This window comes from Fusarium mangiferae, assembly GCF_900044065.1.
Source record: "Fusarium mangiferae strain MRC7560 genome assembly, contig: FMAN_scaffold003, whole genome shotgun sequence".
In the NCBI taxonomy this organism is placed as follows: domain Eukaryota; kingdom Fungi; phylum Ascomycota; class Sordariomycetes; order Hypocreales; family Nectriaceae; genus Fusarium; species Fusarium mangiferae.
Genome location: NW_024573923.1, coordinates 3314154 through 3338074, shown reverse-complemented (window position 1 = coordinate 3338074; position 23921 = coordinate 3314154). Strand labels below are relative to the sequence as shown.

Sequence of the window (23921 nt, the reverse complement as noted above, 5' to 3'; positions counted from 1 at the left end):
TGAATTGAGCTTATCAGTCTTATTACCAAGGTTGAAACCAATTCTGACATCAACCATCATGTTACATAGCGATAATAGTTGATTGACTTGGCGACAGATCGGTAATCGGTGAAATGTGGAGTCTTCCGGTGCCTTCGCCGGGTGGCCTGCGATATGACCCGGCCCCGCTCCGGGTTGTTATCAGATATCGTTGACTTCAAGGGTATTTCATCAGCCGGGCAAGTATAAGTCAAGTAACTGAATGAATAGTTAATTGCAAAAGATGACTAAAATGATTATGCTATGAGGATATGCCGCTCTTGATCTTTTAAACGCTCCAAAATATGCAAGTCTATAATCATGTTTATGCCAGTGTATGTTCAGCTTTCTAAACTGGTGAATCTTCGGTCTTTTCGGTCTGCTCAACTTCTTTTGCTTTCTTCTCCCACGCTTCTAGTGGTGGAGGTTGAAATAGCTGGCCGTTCAGGCTCGCCCTGATCGTCCCACACGCCACCATAACCCACAACAGGAACTCGGCAACAGAGAATATCGTCCCCAGCACTTTGAAGAACTTGGAAGGGAGCTCCTGAGCAAGTGTCGTGGTCGCAACTGTGAACACCCCAAGGGGGAAGGTAAACGCCCACCAAGTGAGGTTAAAGGTGATTTGACGTCTGATGATTGTGGCGAGAGCAAAGAAGAGCCAGACAACAGCGAACCCCCATAAGATGAGAGCAGTGAGAATGCCAGTCAGGTAAAAGAACTGACCCGCGATGGGAGCCTTGGGGATGAAGTCGTTTCTAGCAAAGAGTTTGAGAGAGACTTGGCCGAGGAGTTGGATTGCTGCTGCGCCCATACCGAGAGGGCCGATGGCGATGAACGATGCTACAGCAACTTGGCCGGGAAGGATGTCGTAAATCATAAGACGGTGGTAGTACATGGCGAGAATGACGATCGCCATTGGTACGCTAGTTCCCCAGAGGATGTAGCTTGTAATGACGGTCCATATGGCGTGTTGGTCGTTGGGGAGAACGTTTGCTACGATGGCTCCAGAGGTGGAGGCAACGATATCGGCAATGACGGGGAAGAGCCAGGAAGGGTTTACTTGATCAAGTGTGGTCTCTTAAGCGTGAGCATTGACACATCAGTACTGGAATTAGTGATTGACTTACACCTTCTGTTCGCATGATACAATGCGGTATGTAAAGACTGCAAGCAGTGGCCATAACAACATCTATCCACCAAAGAGCCCATGCAAAATTGGCAGCCCAATCACCCCAGGCTGGAACACACACAAAGACTATCATGTTGATAATGGTAGCGAAGCCAACTGGTATGGTCCCTTGGTCAATTGTCAGCTTCAATTGAGAACAATCGATCACATCATGACGAATGCGTACCAAGAGATACAGCCTGTGCCGGATGTCGTAACGTTGAATACCATATCCCTTTGAAATACGTATATCTGATAATAGATATACAGCTAAACAGAGTGAACAACACTATGTTTAGACAAAATATTACACAAGAGACGTAGAATAGCCATCGGCCGTGGTAGGGCAGGTTATGAAGCAGAACAGACGTAATTCCAGTGCCCATCGTCACTGTGAACCACGAGGGAGTGAAGTTGACAACAATGCGACGCCATCCTCTTCGATTCTCTCGATATTTATCGTGCTTGAGTTCTTCCGGATTCGTTGGTGCCGCGGGAGCTGCTATGTCGGAACCTGGGTAAGTGACCTCGCTAGAATCTAGGTCTGGTAGATGATCTGAGGGTGTTGGTGTGGAACTCATAGTGAGATCAACTGAGCAAACAAGCCAAAAATGTCTTGACAACCAGTGTAAGCCACTGAATAGAGAGAAAGGTCACGTTTACTTAAATAGAGTGAAAAGAACTAGTAACTAATTGACCAAAGTTAAGAGACAACGTGACGTCGCGGAATCGGCACCTCGGCCAATGCCAATTTTCGACCCACGACTCGTCGTCATGTTTTTCTTCCCTACAAACCAAACCAACTCATGCCATTGCCACGGACTGGACGCGCTCTCTTTATAGGATTCCCGCGGAGACGTCTGAACTCGTCTAATGCCTAGTCCACAACCGCATGATGCTCAATTGGGGTTGTCTTTGCTGAGCATTACCTCTTTGTGTAGGATTTGGTTGCTCGACCTATAGCGTGTCGTACCTGTTAGTCATAGGAACTCAAACGTCAGTTCATGGGTCTAAGGCGAAACATTCAGATGACTATACTGTTGCATTGGTCCTTCAAAACTTGAGACTATTATCGTACGGACATAGAGTAGATAGTATGTTTTTTTTTTTGGTCCTTTTTATATAGTCTTCGGCAGTATTTGTTGTTACATCGGAGAATTAGATCCCTACGTCAAAGCAAGCCACCTCCGCAAACCACTGTCTCTCTAACAACAGCCATTGCCGTCCCAATTGAACTCTAATTGTATCAGAAATTGCTCTCGTAATTCAAGACCTCATCTTATTTTCTATATCCCGAAGCGCCTTGATCAGACCCCCTTCGCATAAGAACAGCAATTGATAGCAGAACGTCGCTTACATCCATCATCCATATTCCGTATCCTGGTTCGCTTCAAAAGTTCACCTAACCCCATAACAAAACACTAACTCAAAAATAAAACAACGTGATGTGATCTCTCATTGATCAGAAACCATGTCCTCCAATGTGACTGTTGTACTTGGGTGTCACGTAACCAGGCATAGAATCCCTCTCCTCCACCGCCAGATGAGCACCAGCGATGCGCAGCAATTGTGCACAAGGCTCCTGGCCTGACTTGACAGCGACAAACAGAGGCGAGTGATTGGCCTTGTTACGCTCGTGGACGCTGGCGCCCCGCTGTAGCAGCTCAAGGAGGATCTCGGTTCTACCGGCCACCGCGGCGAGATGCACCGCTGTGTTTCCTGCGTAGTCTGACTGCTTGAGGAGTTGAGCGCCTTCACCCTGCAGCAGTTCCTTGACGAGCCCCAATTCGCCATTCTCAATCGCGTATCCGAGTGCCGAGAATGCAGTCTCGCTTGGCGTAAGATGGGATGCGGCAAAGTCGAGTGAGCCGGAGGGGTGAGAGAAGCTTTGGTGGGCGATCTCTGTCATCTCACCACGCAGCGACCGGGAGAGCTTCTCCTGAATTTCCTTGACCGAGAGGTTTGGCTGGGCGAGTAGATAGGAGACTTTGGTGAGTGCCGCCTCTGCTGTTAGGTCGAGCCCAAAGATGACACCAGCTCGGCCGAGGACAGTGCCTGGGGCATAAACGGGAGATACAAAGCCATTAACACATTGGCTAACATTGACAACGACAATGCCACGCTCAACAGCCGCCTTGATGATCTGCGTCAGACGGCCCTCAGCACCGCCAGGGATGTTGCCCATGCCAAATGTCTCAAGAATAAGACCACGGATATCGGGCAGGTGAAGTACAGCGTCGATCATCTCAGGCTTAATGCCCGGAAACACGCGCAAACAGGCAACATGAGTAGTGTCAAGACCCTTTGTAACATGAAACTTGGCAATCGAGGTTGGTCGTAGGACAAGGGGCCAATTAACACTGATGCCGAGGCCATTGACCTTGGCGATGGGTTCGCAGTTGGGACTGGCAAAAGCCTCGAATTCCGTTGCTGAGACCTTTGCGCTGCGGTTTCCACGGTAAAGGCGGTGATGAAAGAACAGGCAGACTTCAGGAATGGTGAATGTTCCGGCGATGATGAGTGATCCCAATAGGTTGTCGACACCGTCGGATTGAAGTGCAAAGATGGGCGCCTGAGAGCCAGTAAGGATCACGGGCTTGCCTAGGTTCTCCATCATAAAGGAGAGCGCAGAGGCCGTGTAAGCCAGAGAGTCTGTTCCGTGCAGGATGACGAAACCGTCAAAAAGATGATAGTTTTCTTGAACACACGAGGCCATGGCGTCCCAATCATGGGCGGAGATGGAACTAGAGTCTAGTAGTGGGCTAAACTCAATGATGCCATAGCGGACATGGCGGTTGTATGCTGTAGCAGGAGTGCGAAGACTATCAATCTGGATCTTTTCTCCATCACGAACTGCTGGGAGTGTATCTGGATGTCCGTCAGTAAGGGTCATCTAGAGTAGTATTTGTCTCTCTCTTTTTTCCCCCCTTGCTGTCAGGCTTATATAAGGCCATTAAGCTTCTAGCTTCTAAAACAAAGGCTTAAACAATGGTATTTTCTCATACCTGGGTTTGAGAAGTCATTGAACGATGGGCGAGGAGCCATAGCATTCTCCAAGAAGTTGTCTGTTGGCTGAAGACCATCAGGGCCTTGCTGCATACAAATCGTTCCTCCTGTACCAATGATAAGGACCCGAGACTCGGGATAATTGGTCTCGGGAGCTTTCAAGGCAGGAGAGCCATGAGAGCCAGTCTCGCTCATTTTGAAGGTGTTGAAGAAGATGTATGGGAAGTGATTGACCTGATAGTCTGGCAATTGATATCGGTGATAGATAAGATAGCGACTCAGTCAACGCATCAACGATTGCACTGCACTTTGAACAGAAGGACTATTTCGAATAGAGATGAAAAAGAAGAATAAATCACAATCAAGATGAGGAGAAGTGAAAATTTATTTGCAGCAGGCGCAACGTTAATATGTAAGTAGGTACGTAGGCTAGGGAGGAAAGAAAACCCAGGACCTCGATCCCAAATGACAAAAATACTTAGGTAATTGAGCATAAATTTAGGATATTTTTATCAAGTCTAGGGCATAGTTACTAATCTTAGGATGACCTTTGCTAAATTTATTTTGACACCCTACAGTAAGGTTCGCTGTTTTTTTGCCCCCCAAGGGTAGGCAGGTAAACTAAACCTTGTGGACAAAGAAGCCATCAAGTGGATCCTATCGAGGTTATGAAGGGGTAACAGAAACTCGATATCTCGCGGGGACTGGCGAGTAAGAGGCGATGATGTTTGGTGTATGCGATAGCCCACGGAGACTAAGCATTAAAGAGGAAAACTATTGGTGTGAAATCAAGGCCTGGAGTTGCACTGCTTGGTTGTCCTAAGCATTTTGATTACTGAATTGGTTAATGAGAAAAATGGGATGTGGTATCTCTGGTCTGGTGTTGATGATCAGTAACAAGTGGCAGGTGATCAAGAGGATGTTTTCACGGTGAAGAGAGACTAGATTAATCGAGGTAGACCAGATTGATATTCATTGAGCATATCCATTATATCTAAAACTAAACTCACAAGTGACCTCATTAATAATCCCGATATCCCATCTATTACCCCAGATATCAACATCTCCAAGACGCGGGGAGAATGAATAATAATCACTGGCACTGGCCATTTACTTTCCTTACCTCCAGTACTTACTGAACGTCCATGGGTTGGGCTGCATTTTTCGACACATCTTCTATTGGCAAAGGCTAGAACAATGTGGATTCCCTTCTATTTTGATGCTTCACAGCACTACCTAGCGGATACAATGGAGAGCGACCTCCGATTACGGGGCCCTACACTAACAGGGACTTAATCAATACATCGGGTTCACAACGAATGCAATCAAGGATACTAACTTTAATAAATTAATGATACTCCCAAGATCTTGATGAGGCCCGGACTGTCAATAGATATGGTTAGACGAAACTTTCCGTGATATCCATGCTGTCTATGTTAGCATAGGCAGCAAGCTTTCACATGCCCAAACACCAAGCAACATGCTCCAGCCATAATATCAGGTAAACGGGCTTCAGTTGGATTATATAATGGGGTCCGGCGTGTATCGGTCAATTCAATATACAGACCAAGTATGACGTATGCTCCAAGATCACAATCATCTTCTCGCTGCAAGACAATCGCCAAAAAAGTGAGAGAATCTCAACAATGACGATCATAAACCCAGATGATAAAATGGATCCAACAAACGCAAACGCAAGGGTCTTCAGGTACGTACCCCCGCAACACCCATCCCTTCTCGTGCCGCTAAGCCTCTTCTGTGCATTCTGCCACGTTCTAGGCCTGACCGCCTTCGTGCGTCTCTCTAAACTCTCGTCTTGGCCTTATTGAAAGTGCATTGATTGTCCTTGACAATCAACCAACAAAAAACATCTATAATAGAAAACTCCGCTCACTCTCCTTTGCAAATACAAGCGCCGACTCTTCGACTCCTCCTTAGACATCAACCCCAAAGCGCCAATCCTTACTCACACTTTTCCCGATGATTCACGATTAAGAGGCGATGCGAATCTTGTGAGAAGCCTCCCAGCCTCACTCACTCTTTCGACACGCGCATCGTCAACTCAACTCTTCGAGCAACCAACGCCACAGATAAAATGTCAGACTCGACGCCTGATGGCACTTCGCCTCGAACCTTTGCGCTCAACCACTTGAGGCCAAAATCAAGTTTCAAGGGATGCTCCCGTATTTCCGACTATGAATTGCTAGGCAAACTGGGAGAGGGAACCTTTGGGTACGAACCCCTTGGTCGGCGCATATGTCGTCGATCATCGCGACCGAACAACGATCGCATATACTAACGGAAGTTCAGTGAGGTTCACCGTGCCCGCTTGCGCAAGACCGGCACCCTTGTCGCCTTGAAAAAAATCATCATGCATCATGAAAAGGATGGCGTACGTCGATTCACCACCCCGCCCAAGAACTGCACTGACGATGATCACAAGTTCCCCATTACCGCCCTTCGCGAGATTAAGCTTCTCAAGCTCTTGTCGCACAAGAACATCCTGAGGCTCGAGGATATGGCCATCGAGCACCCAACCAGACAGAGTGAGTGGACACGACTGCTCCTTGGTTGATCCAACTGACCACCCCATTCAGCCGATAAGCGCAAAAAGCCCATCGTATACATGGCCACTCCCTATATGGATCACGATCTCTCCGGTCTTCTCGATAACCCCTCAGTGCATTTCAAGGAGCCTCAAATCAAGTGCTACATGCTGCAACTGCTCGAAGGCCTGCGATATCTCCACGACAGCCGCATTCTGCACCGAGACATGAAAGCTGCCAATCTGCTCATCAACAACCAAGGTATCCTTCAGATTGCCGATTTCGGTCTCGCTCGACATTACGAAGGAGATGTTCCCAAGGCTGGCCAAGCCTATGGCCCAGGAAGGCGAGATTATACTGGTCTGGTGGTAACTCGATGGTACCGACCACCTGAGCTTCTGCTACAATTACGGCAATACACCCCCGCTATTGACGTTTGGGGAGTAGGGTAAGCGTTGTTCTGGAATCCCCGATTCTTCTTGTTTCTAACAATCAATGTAGCTGTGTATTGGGCGAGATGCTCTTCGGAAAGCCCATTCTGGCTGGCGAAAGTGACGCACATCAGCTGGACATGATCTGGGACTTGATGGGATCTCCTAATGAAGACAATATGCCTGGGTGGAAGCAGTTGCCTGGTGCTGATCATCTATCCCCTCGGCCACGAACTGGCAACCTCCAGAACAGATTCAGAGAGTAAGTCTTCATAGAACAATCTTCAAGGTCCAATCACTAATTCCGTTTTTAGGTACGGCTCGGGCGCAGTCTCACTATTGAAAGAACTTCTTAAACTGGACTGGCGGACACGAATCAACGCAGTGGACGCCCTACAACACCCATGGTTCAAGATGGCGCCTCTACCGTTAGAGCCCCACGAGATCCCTGTTTACGAAGAAAGCCACGAGTTAGATAGAAGAAAGTTCCACGACCGTAAGGCTGCCTTGCCCCCTGCCCCCAAAGGTGGGACTGTAGGTATTGGCCCAGATGCGAAGGGTGCCACAGCGGGCTTCAACAGCAATGAGCCTTACGGAAATGGCCGGAATGGTGTGAACGGGGGCAGATATCGCAACGGACCAGATGAAAGGCGTCCAGCTTGGCAACGAGATCGGGGCGCTGGGTTACCGCCACGACCGCCTCCGAACGACGACGTGGACTATCGTGAGCGAGGACCCCCTCGTGGGAGAGGAGCACCTGGGCCAAGAGCCCCAGATGTCGACACGTACATACCCGCCTATAACCGGGATGATCCAGGCCGACGGAGGGACGACCGCCCTCCACCACCACCCAGAGATGACCGTCGGCGACGCAACAGCAGAGAAGACCGACGCTACGATAGAGACCGTGGCACCATCAGCCGCAGTAGGTCACCCAGGCATGATCGGTCAAGAGATCGAGACAGGCAAGAACGTGATAGGCCAGAGCGGGATGCATACCGGAGATAGGATCCAGCGTCAGCGATACCGCCTCACGTGTACACAGGTCACAAAGTGAGCAAGGATCCAGTACCACGTCGAGGAGGGACGAGACTAGGAGGTGTATAGTACAGGCGTTTGAAGGCGAACAACCGGGATTAATCACATGTCGATTCGGGCATAGCAGGACATGGCGCAACGGATTGATACGACCCAAGTAAACAAGTAAGGAAGAAGAAGAAGAATATCCTTGGAAAGGCTGAGTGTCTAGTCCAGCATTATTACATGAGCGGCGCATGATATCAGAGGATTCTAGCAGGTTGATCCTCTCGTCTAAGCACATATATTATGGGATTATCCATAGCGTAGAAGTTTGCAGCTGAGGTTTGATGTACTATAGTACTTATAAATGATCAATACTCTGAATCATCATCGTCCTCCTCGTGAATGGTTTGTGATAGTAAGCCACCTGGCCGGCGCCTTTGACTGGAGGAGTCAAGCCACTGCCAGTCGAGCTCAGTGCCTGAAGATTGCGAATCCCGTCGACTGCTGGTCCCGAGAAAACTGCCCTTAGAAGTTGACCCCCCTGAGTCGACATCCTCGTTCTGCATTCCTAGGTAGGACGTGATGATGGATGAGAATATGGCCAGGCCGATGCCAGTCAAGATGCCGACGCCAGCTGCAGCACCAAACTAGAAGTTGTTAGACAGAGATTCTTCCACATGAGTGTTGGCCTTACAAAAGTATATAGCGGCTATAGAATGTTAGCTTAATCTCAACCCAACTCAAATTGATGTTACCACATACCTCTAAGCTAGCCAGAAACACCCATACAGAGCGTACGCCAGCAAGTGTGTAAGAAACAAGATAAATAGCCGGTGCAAACACGACGAGAAGAATATTGAGCAGAAAAGACAGCGGTATGAGAATTAGGCGGAAAGGAAAGCTGATTATAGTGAAAAGCCGTGAGAAGAAGCCTGACCAGTTGAAGGAGAAGAGGAAGCTGAAGACAGCGACAACGATGTCGAATGCGAGTATGAATGGGGAGACTGTGGGTGAGGCCTGCTCTGATGTTGCTGCCACGATTGTGGAAGTTGGGGGTGATGACTCGGACATTTTGGGTAGAAGAGGTTGTGGTGTTGATGGTGAGTTGGGTGAGGTTGTCGATAAGGGAGGGAGGATTACATCACTACAGATATGGAAGAGTGATAGGGGTTCAACAAGGGAACTCAGTATAGTAATGTGCTTAGATGAGAGTACTCTTGGGAGGTTTTTTGGGTTAATTAATGAATGTACTGTACTAAGTCAAGGCATGTTACAATTCAGAGCTCCCTTGAGCTGTTGTAGATTGTGGAGGTAGAGGAAGCTCAAGTCTTATCGAGATGCAATCCATTGGGTGGTTGGCTTGCCCGAACAGCTCTCAGTGGATACCTCATATCTAGCTTGTCTGTTGGTGTTAGTGCTGGCCAGCTAGTGACTTGAACAATGGGCCTTCAGATGCCCTGAACAGAAGTACCTAAAGACTGTCACCTATCAGCCTCCCCACCACGATTCAACATCCCACCCGTTCTCTTAGGTTCCCTTCATCCATTTCCATCATCGATCAATCTCTCAGGCCCATCCATCTCCACCCCCGCGACCAACGACAAACAAACTCAACGAAACGACCAAATCCAAAAACAACAACAACCCTTCTTTCCCAGTGAACGCATCTAGGTCGACGATATTTTGGACACAAACATACAAAACGAACAAAAGCGTCGATTTCATCAGCGACACCAAATATATTGCATCTGAATCATCATCACGCTACACAAGGACCCCGGATTTCGCACCAAACCCTGCCGTGCCGCGTCAGGCCGTTTCTCGCTCGTCCTCCCTCTTCTGACCTTGACGTTCAATTGGCGCTGAGAGCGCACGTATAATTCTTCCCAACAGTCGACGAGATCTGCATCATCGAGTTTGACATGCCGTTTGTCATATTCCCGATAAGATACCGATAATCCGACCTTACCCCCCAACGCGAGCGCCATCATCACCAAGATCACACCCTCAAGTCGCAGAGCACATCCCTCAGAAGGGAGTAGGAGGTAGTAAACATGGGTAACAACCCGTCTTCGTCCTCCAAACCGACCACGCCGACGACCTCGGCTCCTGGTTCGGCCCACGGTCATCATCATGGCCATGAATCTCCCCGACATCATCTCCGAAAAGATGCCCGCAATATCATCACCGGTCACGCGCATCGCTCTGCCGCGCCTCCGGAGCCTTCTATGGCGCAAGCCCAAGGCTCAACCGTCATCAATCGACCCAAGAGCTTGCCCCCTACCGCTGTCTCGTCTCTGAGCGGCTCTCCTCATAGCAACTTCGCCGCTGTTCACAAGACTGCTTCTTCCTCGGATGCTAAGGGCATTGCTGAGAAGCATGCAGCTGGAACTCCTGAGCCTAAGCCTGCCGAGAGCAAACCCGCCGAGTCTAAACCTCAGTACCGCGACGAACCTACCAAGCCTGTCGATGTGCCTATGGAGTCTTCCTCTCTTCGATCACACCAATCCGCTCACGTAAATGACACAGCTCTTATTCCCAATAGCAGCATCACAGACATGTACCTGACTAGACCCCCGCGCTTGCCCCTCCCTATCGATGAGGAGGTTCACACCCCTGGATCACCTATCTTGGCGCCAGAGTCAGATCTGTCGATACCTGATATTGAGCCTATTGACTCGGACACAATCACTCGCAAGAGCTCTGCCCTCAGTGCTACTACAGTCGATGAAGAGGATGGTGAGGAGCTGCGGGTTGATAAGACGAGACCTGTCGTTCAGACCAAGCTGGAGTGGCTGAGCGGAGGTGACAAGGTTTATGTGACAGGTACCATCTTTCAATGGAATCGCAAGCAACGATTGCATCCCATGTAAGTGCCATGATGTTATTTATCCTTTCCTGCTCTGAGACACGGGTCGATCACTACGTCGTCTGTGTTTCCGTGGCTGCTTTGTGGTCTCAGATGACTGTCGCACACGATTCGTCCGGCCTGCGATAAGGATATGGCTCATATGGAGTCGAGATATAGTTGCTGACATATAACCTATCTAGCGAGGGTCGTCCTGGTTGTTTCTCGACAACAGTCTATGTTCTTCCAGGTACACACCATGTCCGCTTCCTGGTGGACGGTATCATGCAGACGTCTCCTGATCTGCCAACCACCGTCGACTTTGGCAACAACCTTGTCAACTATATCGAAGTGAGCCCCGACGATGCTCACAAGAAGCAAGTTCCTGCACCTCCTGCCGGCCCTCAAGCCGAGGTTCAAGTTGCTCCCGCTGCTCAGACAGTCTCACAAACTCAGGAGAAGGCCGCGAAACCGCCGCCCCAACCAAAGGGCAAACCTGTGCCCCCTCCTGAATCGTATCGAAGCCAAATTCCACAGTACCTCGTGGACTTTGACCAAGCCGAGGATTCGCAAGCGTATCAGTATGCCGTCAATGCCATTGAGAGGCTACCAAATCCTCCTGCGCTACCGGGTTTCCTGAGCAAACCTATCTTGAATGCGGCGACCCTTATGAAAGATGACAACAGTGTGCTCAACATGCCAAACCATACGATTCTGAATCATCTTGCCACGAGCAGCATCAAGAATAACATTCTTGCTGTTTCAGCTACTACTCGGTACAGAAATAAGGTACGTCTGCTATACCAAGTGCCAAAAGGATGATGCTTACTTGATGCAGTATGTCACAACAATCGTCTACAAGCCCACATCCTCAGACGATTGATAAGACACGATGGACGAACATAATGATTGGGCCATGAGTCAGAACCCCTTATGCCTTGGGCCTGCTTTCAGACATGCGGGCTCGAGTTACGATGTGATGTTGAATGCTTGCTATGTATTAGAGGTCTGGGAGATAAACAAGGATTGGCTGTCTAGTATTCTTAGTTTTGATGGAGGAGCAGTGGCGATGAGTTACATAGGGATGGCGACATGAGCTGAGAATAACGAGGGATGTCAGGGATTCTTGGCGCCATGATGAAGCTGGTGCGAAAGCTCATGGATTAGCTTCAGCAAATACATATAAACATATTTAACCATGACAACGTCTTGCGATCTTGTTCTTTCTTATTATTTACTGAAGAGTTCAGTCTCTCCATTTGATAAAGACCTCATCGGTTCTGAATCTCTGTGTACATGTACTCTCTTCCAATGATGTCCTGAACCCTGTCTCATACGCCAACAAACCAGCATGCGCTATCATGATTCCGTTATCAATGCAGAATCTCTCATCGGTAGCATAAACTGATCCTCCTCGCTCCCTCGCCATATGTCCCATCATCTCCTGCAACCTCTCATTACAGCCCACACCTCCCACGATGAGGACCTGCGATGACCCAACATGCGCCATAGCCCGCTCTGTGATCTCAACTAACATTGCGAATACTGTCTCTTGCAGTGAGAAACACAAATCTTCTGGTGTGAAGTCTGCGCCAGCCTTCATCTGTGCAGCGAGTGCATCCGCTGAGGCTAGAATTCCAGAGAACGAACAGTCCATGCCCTTGACTGCGTAGGGAATATCGAGGAGCTTGCTTCCCTTCTTGGCGAGCTGTTCGATATTGTAACCTGGCGCGGGATCGTTGCTGATTTCCAAGGTGCGAGCGAATCGATCGAGACAGTTTCCAACTGCTATATCAAGTGTTTCGCCAAATATCCTATATCGCTGCTCGGCATACGCAATAACCTGCGAATTACCACCCGAGACGTATAGCACAACCGGATTATCAGCACCCGTGATATATCTCCCCATCTCGATATGTCCCACGCAATGATTCACGCCAACAAGGGGTCTATCCCAGAGCAAACTTAATGCTCTAGCCGCAACAGCGACAGAATTCAGCGGGGCGCCCATACCCGGGCCTTTCGTGTAGCAGATACAATCGACATCTTTGGGTGTGATTTTCGCTTCGGCGAGGGCTTCGCGTGCGAGACGGACGAAGTGGGCGCGGTGGTGGGCTGCAGTGTCTTTGGGGAGGAAGCCTGTTCCTGGAGGAGATACGAAGGTGTCGCGCAGGTTGGAGAGGATTTTTGTCTCGGTGGGAGTGTGAAGAATGACGCCTATTCCGAGTTTGTTGGCGGAGCCTTCGCAGCCGAGGGCGATGTAGGAGGATTTGTCTTTGAAGGCCATTTTGTATGTGAGGTTGAAGATGGGAAGTTTAAAGGTGGGGGTATCGAGATGATGGTGTTGATGTCACTGCCTGAGCTGCATGGACGTTGTCAACTTTATTGTCAGAGTTTTGAACAGAAATACAGGGGAATATATAAACAATACAATTAGTATTAAAACTATATTTCAAACTGTCATAAATGTTGGCTTAGACACGTCAAGAAATGGAAGCAATAAAAAGACGTCTCTAGGTAATCGATAGAGGGGCAGATCTGATCTCGGCCAGGCTTCACTGAGAACAAGGGCAGGTTTTGTAAAGCTCCTCGCTTAGGTAGTACCCTGTAATTATATCCATCCCACACTGAGTGTCCTAAGGGGTACTAGGCGTCATCACCAGCCACAACTTCTCTCGTTTCCGTAGCGGACGGGAGGCTCCGATTTACAATTTTCAGGGTCCAGCTAAACCGTGAACAGCAACGGTACATAAAACTCCGTGACGAGGGCAGATCTTTCGCACGGGAATAGTGGTGATCAACAGGAGAGAATATGCGTACAACTGTGCGAGAACTGAATCATAAATAATGCCTAAATAGCGCAATGACAAGAACAGGACTATCAGATCTAACAACTTGACACTCATCGTGATAAGAACTACTTTAGACAATCATCAATGCAAGTTTTTTTTCTGCTTCTTTTTTCGCTTTAGCACCAGCCACGCTGTCTCCATAAAAAGCTTCTACTGTGGCTAAAAGATGTGTAAATCCACAACACCCGGTTCGCCGGCCACTTTTCCTTCACCCGCAGCCCGCCCTCCACTCTAAAGCCTCCTCTATCACTCGCATTTCACACTCGACAGCTTTTTCCCACTGTCTCATACCATTAAATCACCATCCCAGCTGGCATACGCTTCTCTTCATGGTACTAGCAGGTACTTTTCTCTTTGTTTCGAGTTTCTTTCTCACTTATACTTTACGTGGCCCCTGCTAATATGACATCCGTATCAGCCTGGTCCTCTCGTCTAGTCTAATAAGCTTGGTCACCTTTTACAGCACGGCACCATGATCATGCAACATCTCCTCTTCTACGACGCAGTCAACACGGCGATACACTCTCTTGATCTCTTCAGATGGCCCTATCACTACAGTTATATCATCAAGTTTGCATTCGCTATCGTCGGCATATCAGATCCCGATCCTACAGAGCTTCCCCTCAGCCTCCTCCAACATGACAGCGCATGATCACCTCACGACGCAACGATGATCTCTCCGGCCACGGCAAAGACATACGATTCACGACACCAGGGAAGAGGCAGCATCATCTTTGTGGTCTAAAAGTGGACCCTGGTTCTTTTTTTCATTTTATGTCGACCTGGGCCGCAGAATGTTCTTTCACTTCAAAACCCAAATACCCACCACCCGCTCCGAAACTCCTTGCAATGCCCTGGTCAACGACTAAATAATACACGATGCCCCATCTGTCTGCCGAGGGCTCGACTTGTCCCAGCAGTCCGCCGTCCGTTCTGTCAACATTTCTGGGGTATAAAACAAACATCCACCATATACATACAATCCACTGCCCACGGTACGCTTACGGCACCGTCTGGGCAGCTTGAGCTTGTGCTTGTGCAACCGCCGCCGCTTTAGCTTGCGCTTTCATAGCCAGATGTGCTTGTGCTGCCGCTTGAGCATGGGCTTGAGCATGCGCATGCGCCGCCGCTTGTGCTGCTGCTGGCGATGGCAGTACTCTGTTACCTGCTTGTGCTTGAGCTGCTACCACGGCATCTGGTGGTACTGCTGGGCGTCCTCGAAACATGTATGGGTTCAACGGAATTGTTGCCCGGAACTTCAATGCTCGGGTATCAAATGGATCAACCTCATATACAGGTGGCTCATCGTCATCTGAATCCGAGTCGTACCTCCACCTATCCGACTTCTCACCATGTTCTGGCGGTGGCGTCACCATGCCTCTTCGATCAATCCACAATCGGTTCAGTCGACCAATACGTCGACGGAACGAAGGTTGGCTACTCTTGGAGGGCTCACTTGATCCAGCAGAAAACTGGAAAACAGGTGCCTCCCGTTTGTCCACTTGCGTGGCATCAGGTATGTGTGTGTCTACTTCCATTTCTGACGAGGTGGAAGCCGGGGGTGTCATCAAGTACTGCGTCTTCGCTTGTCGGAACTTGACTTCTGTGCCCTGTTCCTTGACTGGCGAGAGCGGCTCCCCGGTTAGGTCAATATGGTTATGGTTCCACTTCCGGTGGTTCTGGACCTTCATTTCTATGTCAAGTCGAAGTTCATTCTCCTTCTCTGCCAGCTTGTCTGACAACAAGACAAGATCAGCATCAAGTGTTCTTCCATCAGACCGTACAGGTTGTCGCAAGTGGGCACCGGTTGGCTGTCGGATGACTGGAGGCTCTGCAGGCTTGCGTTTCTGAGGCTACAAAGCGAGTTAGCATACGAGGAGCGGAGCAGTCTCGCATTGCGAGTATTGGTTCGGCGTACCTTTTGATTGACGAGATCCTCGTCCTCGCCTTTGATGCCCAGCCGAAGTTTGGTTTCCTTGAGTCTTGCCCTTTCTTCAAACAGAGCGCGGTCCATCGACATGAGCTCTCGTTTCAACATTTCACGTTCATATGCAACAAGTACCAATTGCCGACCATCCTCAAGTTCTCGTCGCAACTTCTTGAGTGTTTCCGCAATTTTGTTGTCACGAGCTCTGGTCTTTCGAGTCTGTCGAGCCTCGCGTCGTCTGAAACAGACGAAGGGATCCGTGTCATCAGTCTCCTGATGAGTCTCAAACTTCAGAGTGGGATGCAATGGCTTATTGCCGGCCTCCTGTCGCCTTGACTTCCAGTATTCATACACTGGCTTAGCGTGTTGAAGGATAGCCGGCGACCCAAGTTCGTGAAGTGCAGGTACCATCATGTCATAGGCGGCAACGGTATTATCGACTGCTGCAAATGGTGTCTGCTCCGCTGCCGTGTCTTCAAACACCTCCATGATGCGTTCAAAGTCATCCTCAGAGAGTGCCCCGGCAGCGGGTGGCTTACTATTATACTGTTTGAGGAACTCATCGTCCTCGGTGGTCATGTCATAGAGACACGATATACACTCCTCAACAGTTTGTGAAAAACGGATGTAAGAGGAGGGTTTGTGAAAAGGGACAGGATAGAGCTCATCATAGTTGATGTCGCTCTCCTGGGGAGGCGGAACAGGAATTTCTTGGTCATTGCTAGTTCCTGCCTCCTTGAGAATGGTTTGAAGATGGTATTCCTATTGAGAATGTTAGTATGAGGTCGAGGCTAGGAAATAGACTGCTTGTTGTTGGATGATAGTACCATCCAATCACAGCAAGACAGGGATGGGGTGATGAAACATGTCACGTGAACAAACACGTGATATCACGATATGTGGCAGAACAAAGAGGTGACTCACGTTTTCCTCGGCCTGCTCGACGCCGGTCGCGATTTGGTTATCGGTCGTTAAAGCTTCATACTCGTTCGGATCGATCTGGTCTTCGCGAAGAACTGGAAGCGTCGTCTTGACGTTCAACTTCTTGACGCGGACTTTGCGTGATGACATGATGCCAGGGGGTTGGAGGGAGGTGGGAGAGAGAGGCGGTCAGGCGGCGGAAAAACCGCGAAAAAAAAGCGATCAAGTCATAAAACAAGTACTTTCGAGTTGATCTTCGACAAAGAATTAATGGAAAAGGTGCTGTTGTAGTCTTTTTCGATGGCAGCTTGGTCGGGCTCGATGGGGTGACGTTGGGGTTTGTTTTGGCGCGTAAAGATTTTTCTCTGTTGCTGCCCGGAGTTTTTGGCAAGGGAGAGTCATTGAATGGCTAGAGAGAGAACGGTAGAGTTTGATGACGGTGTGCTGATGGGAGGGGTCGAGGTCACTCTCCACGGCGTCTTCGCGGGCGAGGTACTTATGACGCTTGGACCACTGCCTCCTTTTTTTTGGGGCTGCACTTTCCTTCCGTTTGGTACGGAAGGTTGTGGTTTGTTTTGCTGGGAGCGTGCATTTTAGTGGTAAGTGTCCCGAAATAGCGCTTGCTTTTAGTGAAGTAAGCACTGAAAAGGTAGGAACGTTTTGTTGCTGGCTCGACAACCACGTATCAGACGGTCTCTGACAAAACGCTAAGTTGTGAAAGCTTTCATGTTGAAGCTCATGTAAATATTTTTTTTGAATTTGATCATTTTTATCCCTTCGTGTAATTTGTAAATTTCTGCTAGCGAAACTGTATTCTTCAATCGTACCTTCAATAAATCCAAATTTCAGTTGCTGACCGTAACACAAATATCAACATGGAAGGTGCACCGTAAGGAAAACGGAAGTCGTGCTTGAAGGAGGCGGGAGGTCCTGCTTCTTGAGGCGGTCGCCCCGCAAAGTAATTACCCCTCCGCGCAATTGCCCCTTTGCGCAGAAGATCGGTCTAGAATGACCTAAACTTAGCGATAGTGACAGTGAGACCTCACTTCAGCCTTATCACCAACATTTGGACAACAGCACAATACAGCTTATTTATAACCCGACGACGCCGCTTCGCCACAACTTAACTCACCCCGAAACAAACACCAACACTCAAATCAACGACATAGCTCTACGTTGCCAAAATGGGCAACACCACCAGCGCAGTCCTGGACAACCTCGTCCAAGGATCCAACTGTGAGCCTTGCCCTGGCCCCTTGGAAGCCCTGACCCCTCAACGCGAACGCACGGTTGGGGGGAGGGGTGATGGAGTTAAACATATACTGAGATGTACGGTTTCTAGTCGACAGAGAGGAAGTTGATCGTCTGCGAAAGCGATTCATGAAGCTGGACAAGGTGCGCAAGCTTTCCGACTTTTTGGTCCTTTGTCATATCGGATGATGAATATGGCTGGGACTTTTACAAGCACAATGGACGTGAAGGGCTGACTTAGGACTTCTTAGGATAACTCCGGTACGATCGAACGCGATGAATTCCTCAGTCTTCCACAGATCTCTTCCAACCCTCTGGCAACACGGTCCGTTCAAGCTTCTTCATTACCCTCGCCAATTAGCTAACTCAGCTATAACAGAATGATCGCCATTTTTGATGAAGATGGTGGTGGTGACGTCGATTTCCAAGAATTCGTTACAGGTCTCTCGGCTTTCAGCAGCAAGGGAAACAAGGAACAGAAGCTGCAGTTCGCCTTCAAGGTCTACGACATTGACCGTGATGGTTACATCAGCAACGGAGAGCTATTCATTGTCCTCAAGATGATGGTTGGCAGCAACCTTAAGGACCAGCAGCTGCAGCAGATTGTGGACAAGACTATCATGGAGGCCGATCTCGATAAAGACGGCAAGATAAGCTTTGAGGAGTTCACCAAGATGGTTGAGTCGACTGACGTCAGTATGAGCATGACTGTCGGTAAGTTGTTTGAGGCTATAGTTGTATCTGTTTCGGTGATGAGTTCTGCTGTCATGATAGGCAACTGGGACTTGGGTGGTTTATCAGACGCTGACATGACATTACAGACCAGTTCTAAGCGATCGCACATAGAAAGGTGCATACAGGGTAGGGGAGTAAAGATTCCAACATTGCCATGGACTTATACGGTCCATAGTCCTACGAGGGCTACCGGTGGAAATGGATGAGGGAGATGGGGTTGGAACGCCTAGCGAATCTAAACATCATTACGATCATGAATTCACGCATTCTGTTTTGTTGACCAACAGACGCGTGTTGCCCGCTGTCTGCTTGTACTGTCTAACGCCGGGGCATTCCTAAGAGAGGACGAAGGGCGCAAATGTGTTGCCCTCTGTTCAGCTTATGACGAAGCTAATAATCTAGGATATTAGAATGCTTGCCTCGGGATGATACCGCGTCAGCGTAAGAGGGCCTGGCTTGGCATTTCAGCTCGCTGAAATCCCCAATGCCTACGGTTTGCATGGCGACCGTCTTGGTTCTGTTCGCTCTCGAGGCAAAGACAGAAGTGTCGGTTGATAGGAGCTAGTATCAGTGTGAACTTGAAGCCTTTGGGCATGAAGGATTCGCTTCTTCTTCATCTTCATCTTCAACTCATTCATTGGACTATTGCGTTCGGCCGTTTATCTACCCCAATGAATTGTAGCTCTACCAGTTTCTTGACTCCCTACCCAAGGTAATAGAGTGCTGATAGCATCAAGCGCATGCTAAAGGCCATCGACAAAGACTGATATGTCCATGGTACACAACCTGGGTTCGGACACTTCGGGTATGATGCTCATCGAGACCTATATCAGCACCGTGCAGAATCACATTAACGCAATATCACTGTCCCATTCAACTTGGTGAGAATAACAGTCTCTGGAAGGGCGACCGTGAGATCTTTCTCTGATGTTGTTTGAATCTGTCATGTCAAGGTCAAAGAGAGTGTGCGATCAAGTCTTGTATGGGAAGTCAGATCATTCCCACAAATCCGTGTTATCCTGCGTCCATGAATGAGACCCAATCTACTCATGATCTCTAACATGGTCGTTACTCAGAGTTGAAAAAGACCTTCATCTATTGCCTCTCAAAGCGACCATGCAACAACCATCCAGCCGGGAGTCGGAATATGCTCTCTCTCAGGGCGCATTCTTACAAGATAATTACATCAGCAAACTCTAACGCTTTACGACACTCTGAATACGATTAAGATATACGTGCCGCGACGGCTATGTCGGATATAAAGCTGTGCCCAACGCGTGGCTGAGGCCCCTTTTTCGGTATGCTCGGACGTCTTCAGCATCGTCCAACCACATATATACTTTACAGGGGCCGCACGTCTTGAGTGAAACTCAAGGCATGCGCCTCGTAGCCCCGACGAGGCTGATGTTTGTTTTCACAGAACATGGCAGGGCTTGCAGAGGCCAGGAGGAAACAAGGCTATGCAACACTCATGGGGAGAAAGTTCAGAAGTAGGTTATACTTGCCAAATTCAAGTCTTGATGTTCCTCTGTTTGGATGTCCCTGGTGGTAAGACAGGGTGCATCATGTGCATCATGTCCATATCCAACGACACACCCTCTTGAGTGACATCGAGTTCCTCGTGTTTTAGCCCCGAGTCATAGCGGACGTTGCCGGTCGATCCCCGGCGTCGGGTCGGGGCTGCATCATGAACCGCAGCAGCGCCCCCACGTCTCGGACGTCGATGTGATGGAATCCAACATGTATGCCGATAATTGTCGGGTTTCGCGTTTCACTTGCTGATATGTCTGGCCTCAAAAGTGTCAAGAATGCTATAGATGGCTTGTTATACCAACCCTTTCCAAGAAAAGGATTACATGTCTCACAACGCCCCAGAAATCTCGGGAGCTATCAGGATACCGGGACCGGGGTGACCGGAGAATCGGTATTGTAGCACGGCTGGTGAAGATCTGGGGCATGAGGATCCATGTCTGGAGGCTTGCTTGCATCCTTGACAAGCTCATCACACCTCAAGATACGGGCGCACAAACAAGCCCTCGGCAGCTGACTCAATGTTGCACGAAACCTTAGCTGCATGTCTCGAACAGCATGCAACTTTTCAAGGCGAGTTGTTTAGGTATTGGGTTGTCATAATGATGAGGCTAACGAAACAAAATTGTTTCGTTGGGAATTAGTCTCGGTTGTCGATCAGGATGTAACCCTATCTCTAGAGGAACATGGATATATCTTGAATGTTGAAAGTGGGCTAGGTCGTTTTGTTTTGTTGGACTAGACAATTGTTTAGTTTGGTTTCGTTTTGTTCCCTCGTCAAATCTCCCTTTGTTATCTCCAGGAAGCAGAGGGGTGTAAGTTGAGGTTGGTATAAAATGACCTGTCATATTCGGATTTTAGTGTCGTCGAATTTCCGGCTGGCTGGGACGGCGAACAGACGTCCCAGTTTGTGTTTAGGGGGCGTTAGAAATCCGATAGACGAATCGCGGGAGATGAATGCCGGGATTTGATTCGTGGTTTGTCGCCAAATGTAGACGGCGTGTAAGTATTGAGCCGATCAGATCTGATACCGCTGGTTAGCGACAATAGTCGCGCCACACTAGATGACATTATTGGCGTGATCGACGAGGGAGGCATCTCAGACATGTCTTTTGACACTTTGGCGTCTCCATTCTTGACGAATGACGCACCCCAGGCTTGTATTGTATATGCATAGCTCAGCCATGGTCTCAGTTCTCGAGACAACCCCAAAGCTGAGGAATCACTCTGTTGAACCAATTGTCAAATTCGCCTATTGGTTACCAGCATCCGTTCAGCTGGAACACCAAACACAACTAACCCCCACAAATTGCGGCACAGGCGCGCCAACAATACGGCGCAGTCAATGAATTACATGGATAGTGTTTATGGTGTTTTCTTTTGTTCGCCAATTGTCCAGCTGACTTCAGGCATCGGTAGCCAAGAAGAGAAAATGCTCGAGGGAGACCACCAGAGGGCAGGCTAATGCCCAACGATTCGGCGGTCAGGCGAAGTATGTGGAGTTGAGCTTGATAAAGAGTGTCGGTTGCTTTCATCCGCTGCCTGCAGCGGAACAGACGGAACAGAAAGACCACAACAGCTGGAAGACACGGCGAGACTTGGAATCGCCGCGATCAAAAGGGGTTAATTAGGTTAAGCCCAGACAAGTCTAACTACACGGGAATGGATGTATCGAAAAGTCAGATGATACGAATGATGGAGGCGAGTTGATGCCCGATGCATGATACTTGATATGTTGAACTGGGGCGGTCTGAGAGGCGGATAGATGACAGACATCAAACGGCCCAATTCTCGCCTCCTGCAAACAATAGTACAGCTTTGGGAAGTGAACGTCAAAAGGGCGGTGTTTCAATTAGGCGTCGATGTCATTAGGCTCTAACGTGAGGGCATTCATGTATCTCTCGAGATGTTTCCTGTTGTTGCGATCTGTTTCCCTATTAGAGGAAGTTGCAGGGTCAGAGCGTCAGCTGCGATTCGACAAAAATGTTTCAGCCTCATTTGGATTGCGTTGCATCGCATCAGCGAGGGGCAACGTGATCGACATTAGGGCGTTCATAGCCGTTGGACCTCAAGGCTCAAGCCCCAAATCCTTCCATGATTGTGGCGAGTGAGTACGCGATCGAGGGATTGGGCTGATTTTGGGTAGGGCGACATGACCAGAGCGGTAATCTTGCGCCTTTTTGAAGCTATGTTAGGCATCGGCCAAGTCGAGCTCGATACTGGAGGGGGCAATTGTTGGTGATGGTTCACCAGCAAGTCAGGCGGGGCGCGGCAATTGGCTGGAGAATTCGGATGAAGCAGAAATGCAGCTAAAGCGAGACGATGACAAAAAGAAACGAATCATGGTTGTCAATGCGGATGCACCTCCACGCTTTGGGTCTACTAGAGTCGATTGCGTTACTGCACTGTAGAGTAAAGCTGGTCCGTAAGGGAAGAAGAAAAGTTGGATGTAAAGAAAAGAAAAGAAAAGAGAAGCGAGGGTATCCCCGCTCTTAAGAGGGCAAGTATAGGTAGGAGGGGTCCATCCAGCTCAGTTCAGTCCGCCTCGTTCTTTCCTCACTAAACCCGGCTGAGTTTGGGCAACTCGATAGGTAGGTAAGGTCCAAGGGAAGAGAGAGAATAGGGTGTAGGTACCTAGGTAAGTAAGTGAAAAGTCCGTTCGCGACTATTATCCAGTCTAACAAAGTCACCAGGTTTCGAGGACACGTCAGTAGAGTCGGGATTATCATCTGATCCTGCCTATCTTTGACTGGTCACGTCACTATTATTAGTGTTGCTAGAGAAAGAGTTTACTGGAGATAGACTGGACTCAACTCAATCAACTAGTAGATTTCGAAACAAAATGTTTATTTGGTTGGTAAAACACAACTGCCGACTGTGTTGCAGCTGACCAGTCATCTATCATTGTAACTGCAACCAACTGCATTGGATCCTGAGGGTTATACTAGTCGAAATACCTACCGTTGCTACCAATTGTCCATCTCTCGCATGCTTAAATCGAAACCCCTTGTGGAATTCGTGGCTCTGTCCTGGCAAGGATATGCTTGATATCTTTTGTTAGCACAGCGGAGCGGAACAGAGACTCCTCAGTAACATTCATAGAGGATATGCTGTGCCGTGTTACTCCCTCCTCCACTGAATGATGATCATCGAAACAGAGCAAAATCTAGATCTCCGGGAATCTCCCGAATGTAACTGAGCAATAAATAATGTCATCCCTTCCTTCCCAAGCCCAAGCCCAAGCCCAATGGTGATGATGATGTGTTGTTTGCTTTTTATGTCACTTTTCTTTTTTGGCTTCTTGTCATTCTCAGCCACGGTGGATTACATATCCTACTCCTTGTTAATGGATGTCCTGTCAAGCAGAACCTGGTACATAGCCCCCACTTGACTCGCGCAATCTTTCACAATCTACTAGGTAGTACTCACACACCCCCAAAGCCACTCACTGTCCATTGGCTCACAGCGACCGGGTAGGGCAGACGCCTCTTGTTTTGAGGTGCTTGTACCTGCATAAGAAGCCACTTTTGCGGGAAGACAACCGACTCGACTTTGTACCTGGTACGTATTCCCCCTTCGTTTCGCTATGACACTGTTGCATCTACCTTATGCACATGAAAACGCAAATGCAAATGCAGATGCGAATGCGCCTCTCTCTTGCA

The 23921-nt window shown here is 48.9% G+C and overlaps 8 protein-coding genes across 8 annotated transcripts; 3 read left to right on the top strand and 5 right to left on the bottom strand.

The window, feature by feature from the left end:
• Positions 1–367: 367 nt before the first annotated feature.
• Positions 368–1770, bottom strand: FMAN_04079 (uncharacterized protein; the record flags this gene model as incomplete). Its single annotated transcript, XM_041829254.1, has 3 exons — positions 368–1096; positions 1149–1318; positions 1377–1770. 3 exons carry the CDS (start codon positions 1768–1770, stop codon positions 368–370), a joined length of 1293 nt encoding a protein of 430 aa, XP_041680035.1.
• Positions 1771–2651: 881 nt separating this feature from the next.
• On the bottom strand, positions 2652–4390 carry FMAN_04080 (uncharacterized protein; the record flags this gene model as incomplete). Its single annotated transcript, XM_041829252.1, has 2 exons — positions 2652–4057; positions 4195–4390. The coding sequence occupies 2 exons, from the start codon at positions 4388–4390 to the stop codon at positions 2652–2654; spliced, it is 1602 nt and encodes a 533-aa protein (XP_041680034.1).
• A 1900-nt stretch (positions 4391–6290) lies between these two features.
• FMAN_04081 (uncharacterized protein) lies at positions 6291–8180 on the top strand (the record flags this gene model as incomplete). The annotated part of the gene is made up of 6 exons (XM_041829251.1): positions 6291–6427; positions 6506–6587; positions 6639–6741; positions 6793–7189; positions 7243–7434; positions 7487–8180. The coding sequence occupies 6 exons, from the start codon at positions 6291–6293 to the stop codon at positions 8178–8180; spliced, it is 1605 nt and encodes a 534-aa protein (XP_041680033.1).
• A 383-nt stretch (positions 8181–8563) lies between these two features.
• Positions 8564–9266, bottom strand: FMAN_04082 (uncharacterized protein; the record flags this gene model as incomplete). Its single annotated transcript, XM_041829250.1, has 3 exons — positions 8564–8842; positions 8890–8904; positions 8958–9266. The coding sequence occupies 3 exons, from the start codon at positions 9264–9266 to the stop codon at positions 8564–8566; spliced, it is 603 nt and encodes a 200-aa protein (XP_041680032.1).
• A 983-nt stretch (positions 9267–10249) lies between these two features.
• FMAN_04083 (uncharacterized protein) lies at positions 10250–11926 on the top strand (the record flags this gene model as incomplete). Its single annotated transcript, XM_041829249.1, has 3 exons — positions 10250–11064; positions 11247–11832; positions 11882–11926. The coding sequence occupies 3 exons, from the start codon at positions 10250–10252 to the stop codon at positions 11924–11926; spliced, it is 1446 nt and encodes a 481-aa protein (XP_041680031.1).
• Positions 11927–12289: 363 nt separating this feature from the next.
• FMAN_04084 (uncharacterized protein) lies at positions 12290–13330 on the bottom strand (the record flags this gene model as incomplete). Its single annotated transcript, XM_041829248.1, has 1 exon — positions 12290–13330. The coding sequence occupies one exon, from the start codon at positions 13328–13330 to the stop codon at positions 12290–12292; it is 1041 nt and encodes a 346-aa protein (XP_041680030.1).
• Positions 13331–14896: 1566 nt separating this feature from the next.
• Positions 14897–16893, bottom strand: FMAN_04085 (related to YMR164c and Gal11p; the record flags this gene model as incomplete). Its single annotated transcript, XM_041829247.1, has 3 exons — positions 14897–15748; positions 15814–16584; positions 16747–16893. 3 exons carry the CDS (start codon positions 16891–16893, stop codon positions 14897–14899), a joined length of 1770 nt encoding a protein of 589 aa, XP_041680029.1.
• Positions 16894–17927: 1034 nt separating this feature from the next.
• On the top strand, positions 17928–18826 carry FMAN_04086 (putative CNB1-calcineurin B, regulatory subunit; the record flags this gene model as incomplete). The annotated part of the gene is made up of 5 exons (XM_041829246.1): positions 17928–17979; positions 18086–18138; positions 18246–18319; positions 18374–18708; positions 18816–18826. 5 exons carry the CDS (start codon positions 17928–17930, stop codon positions 18824–18826), a joined length of 525 nt encoding a protein of 174 aa, XP_041680028.1.
• Between the last annotated feature and the right edge of the window lie 5095 nt (positions 18827–23921).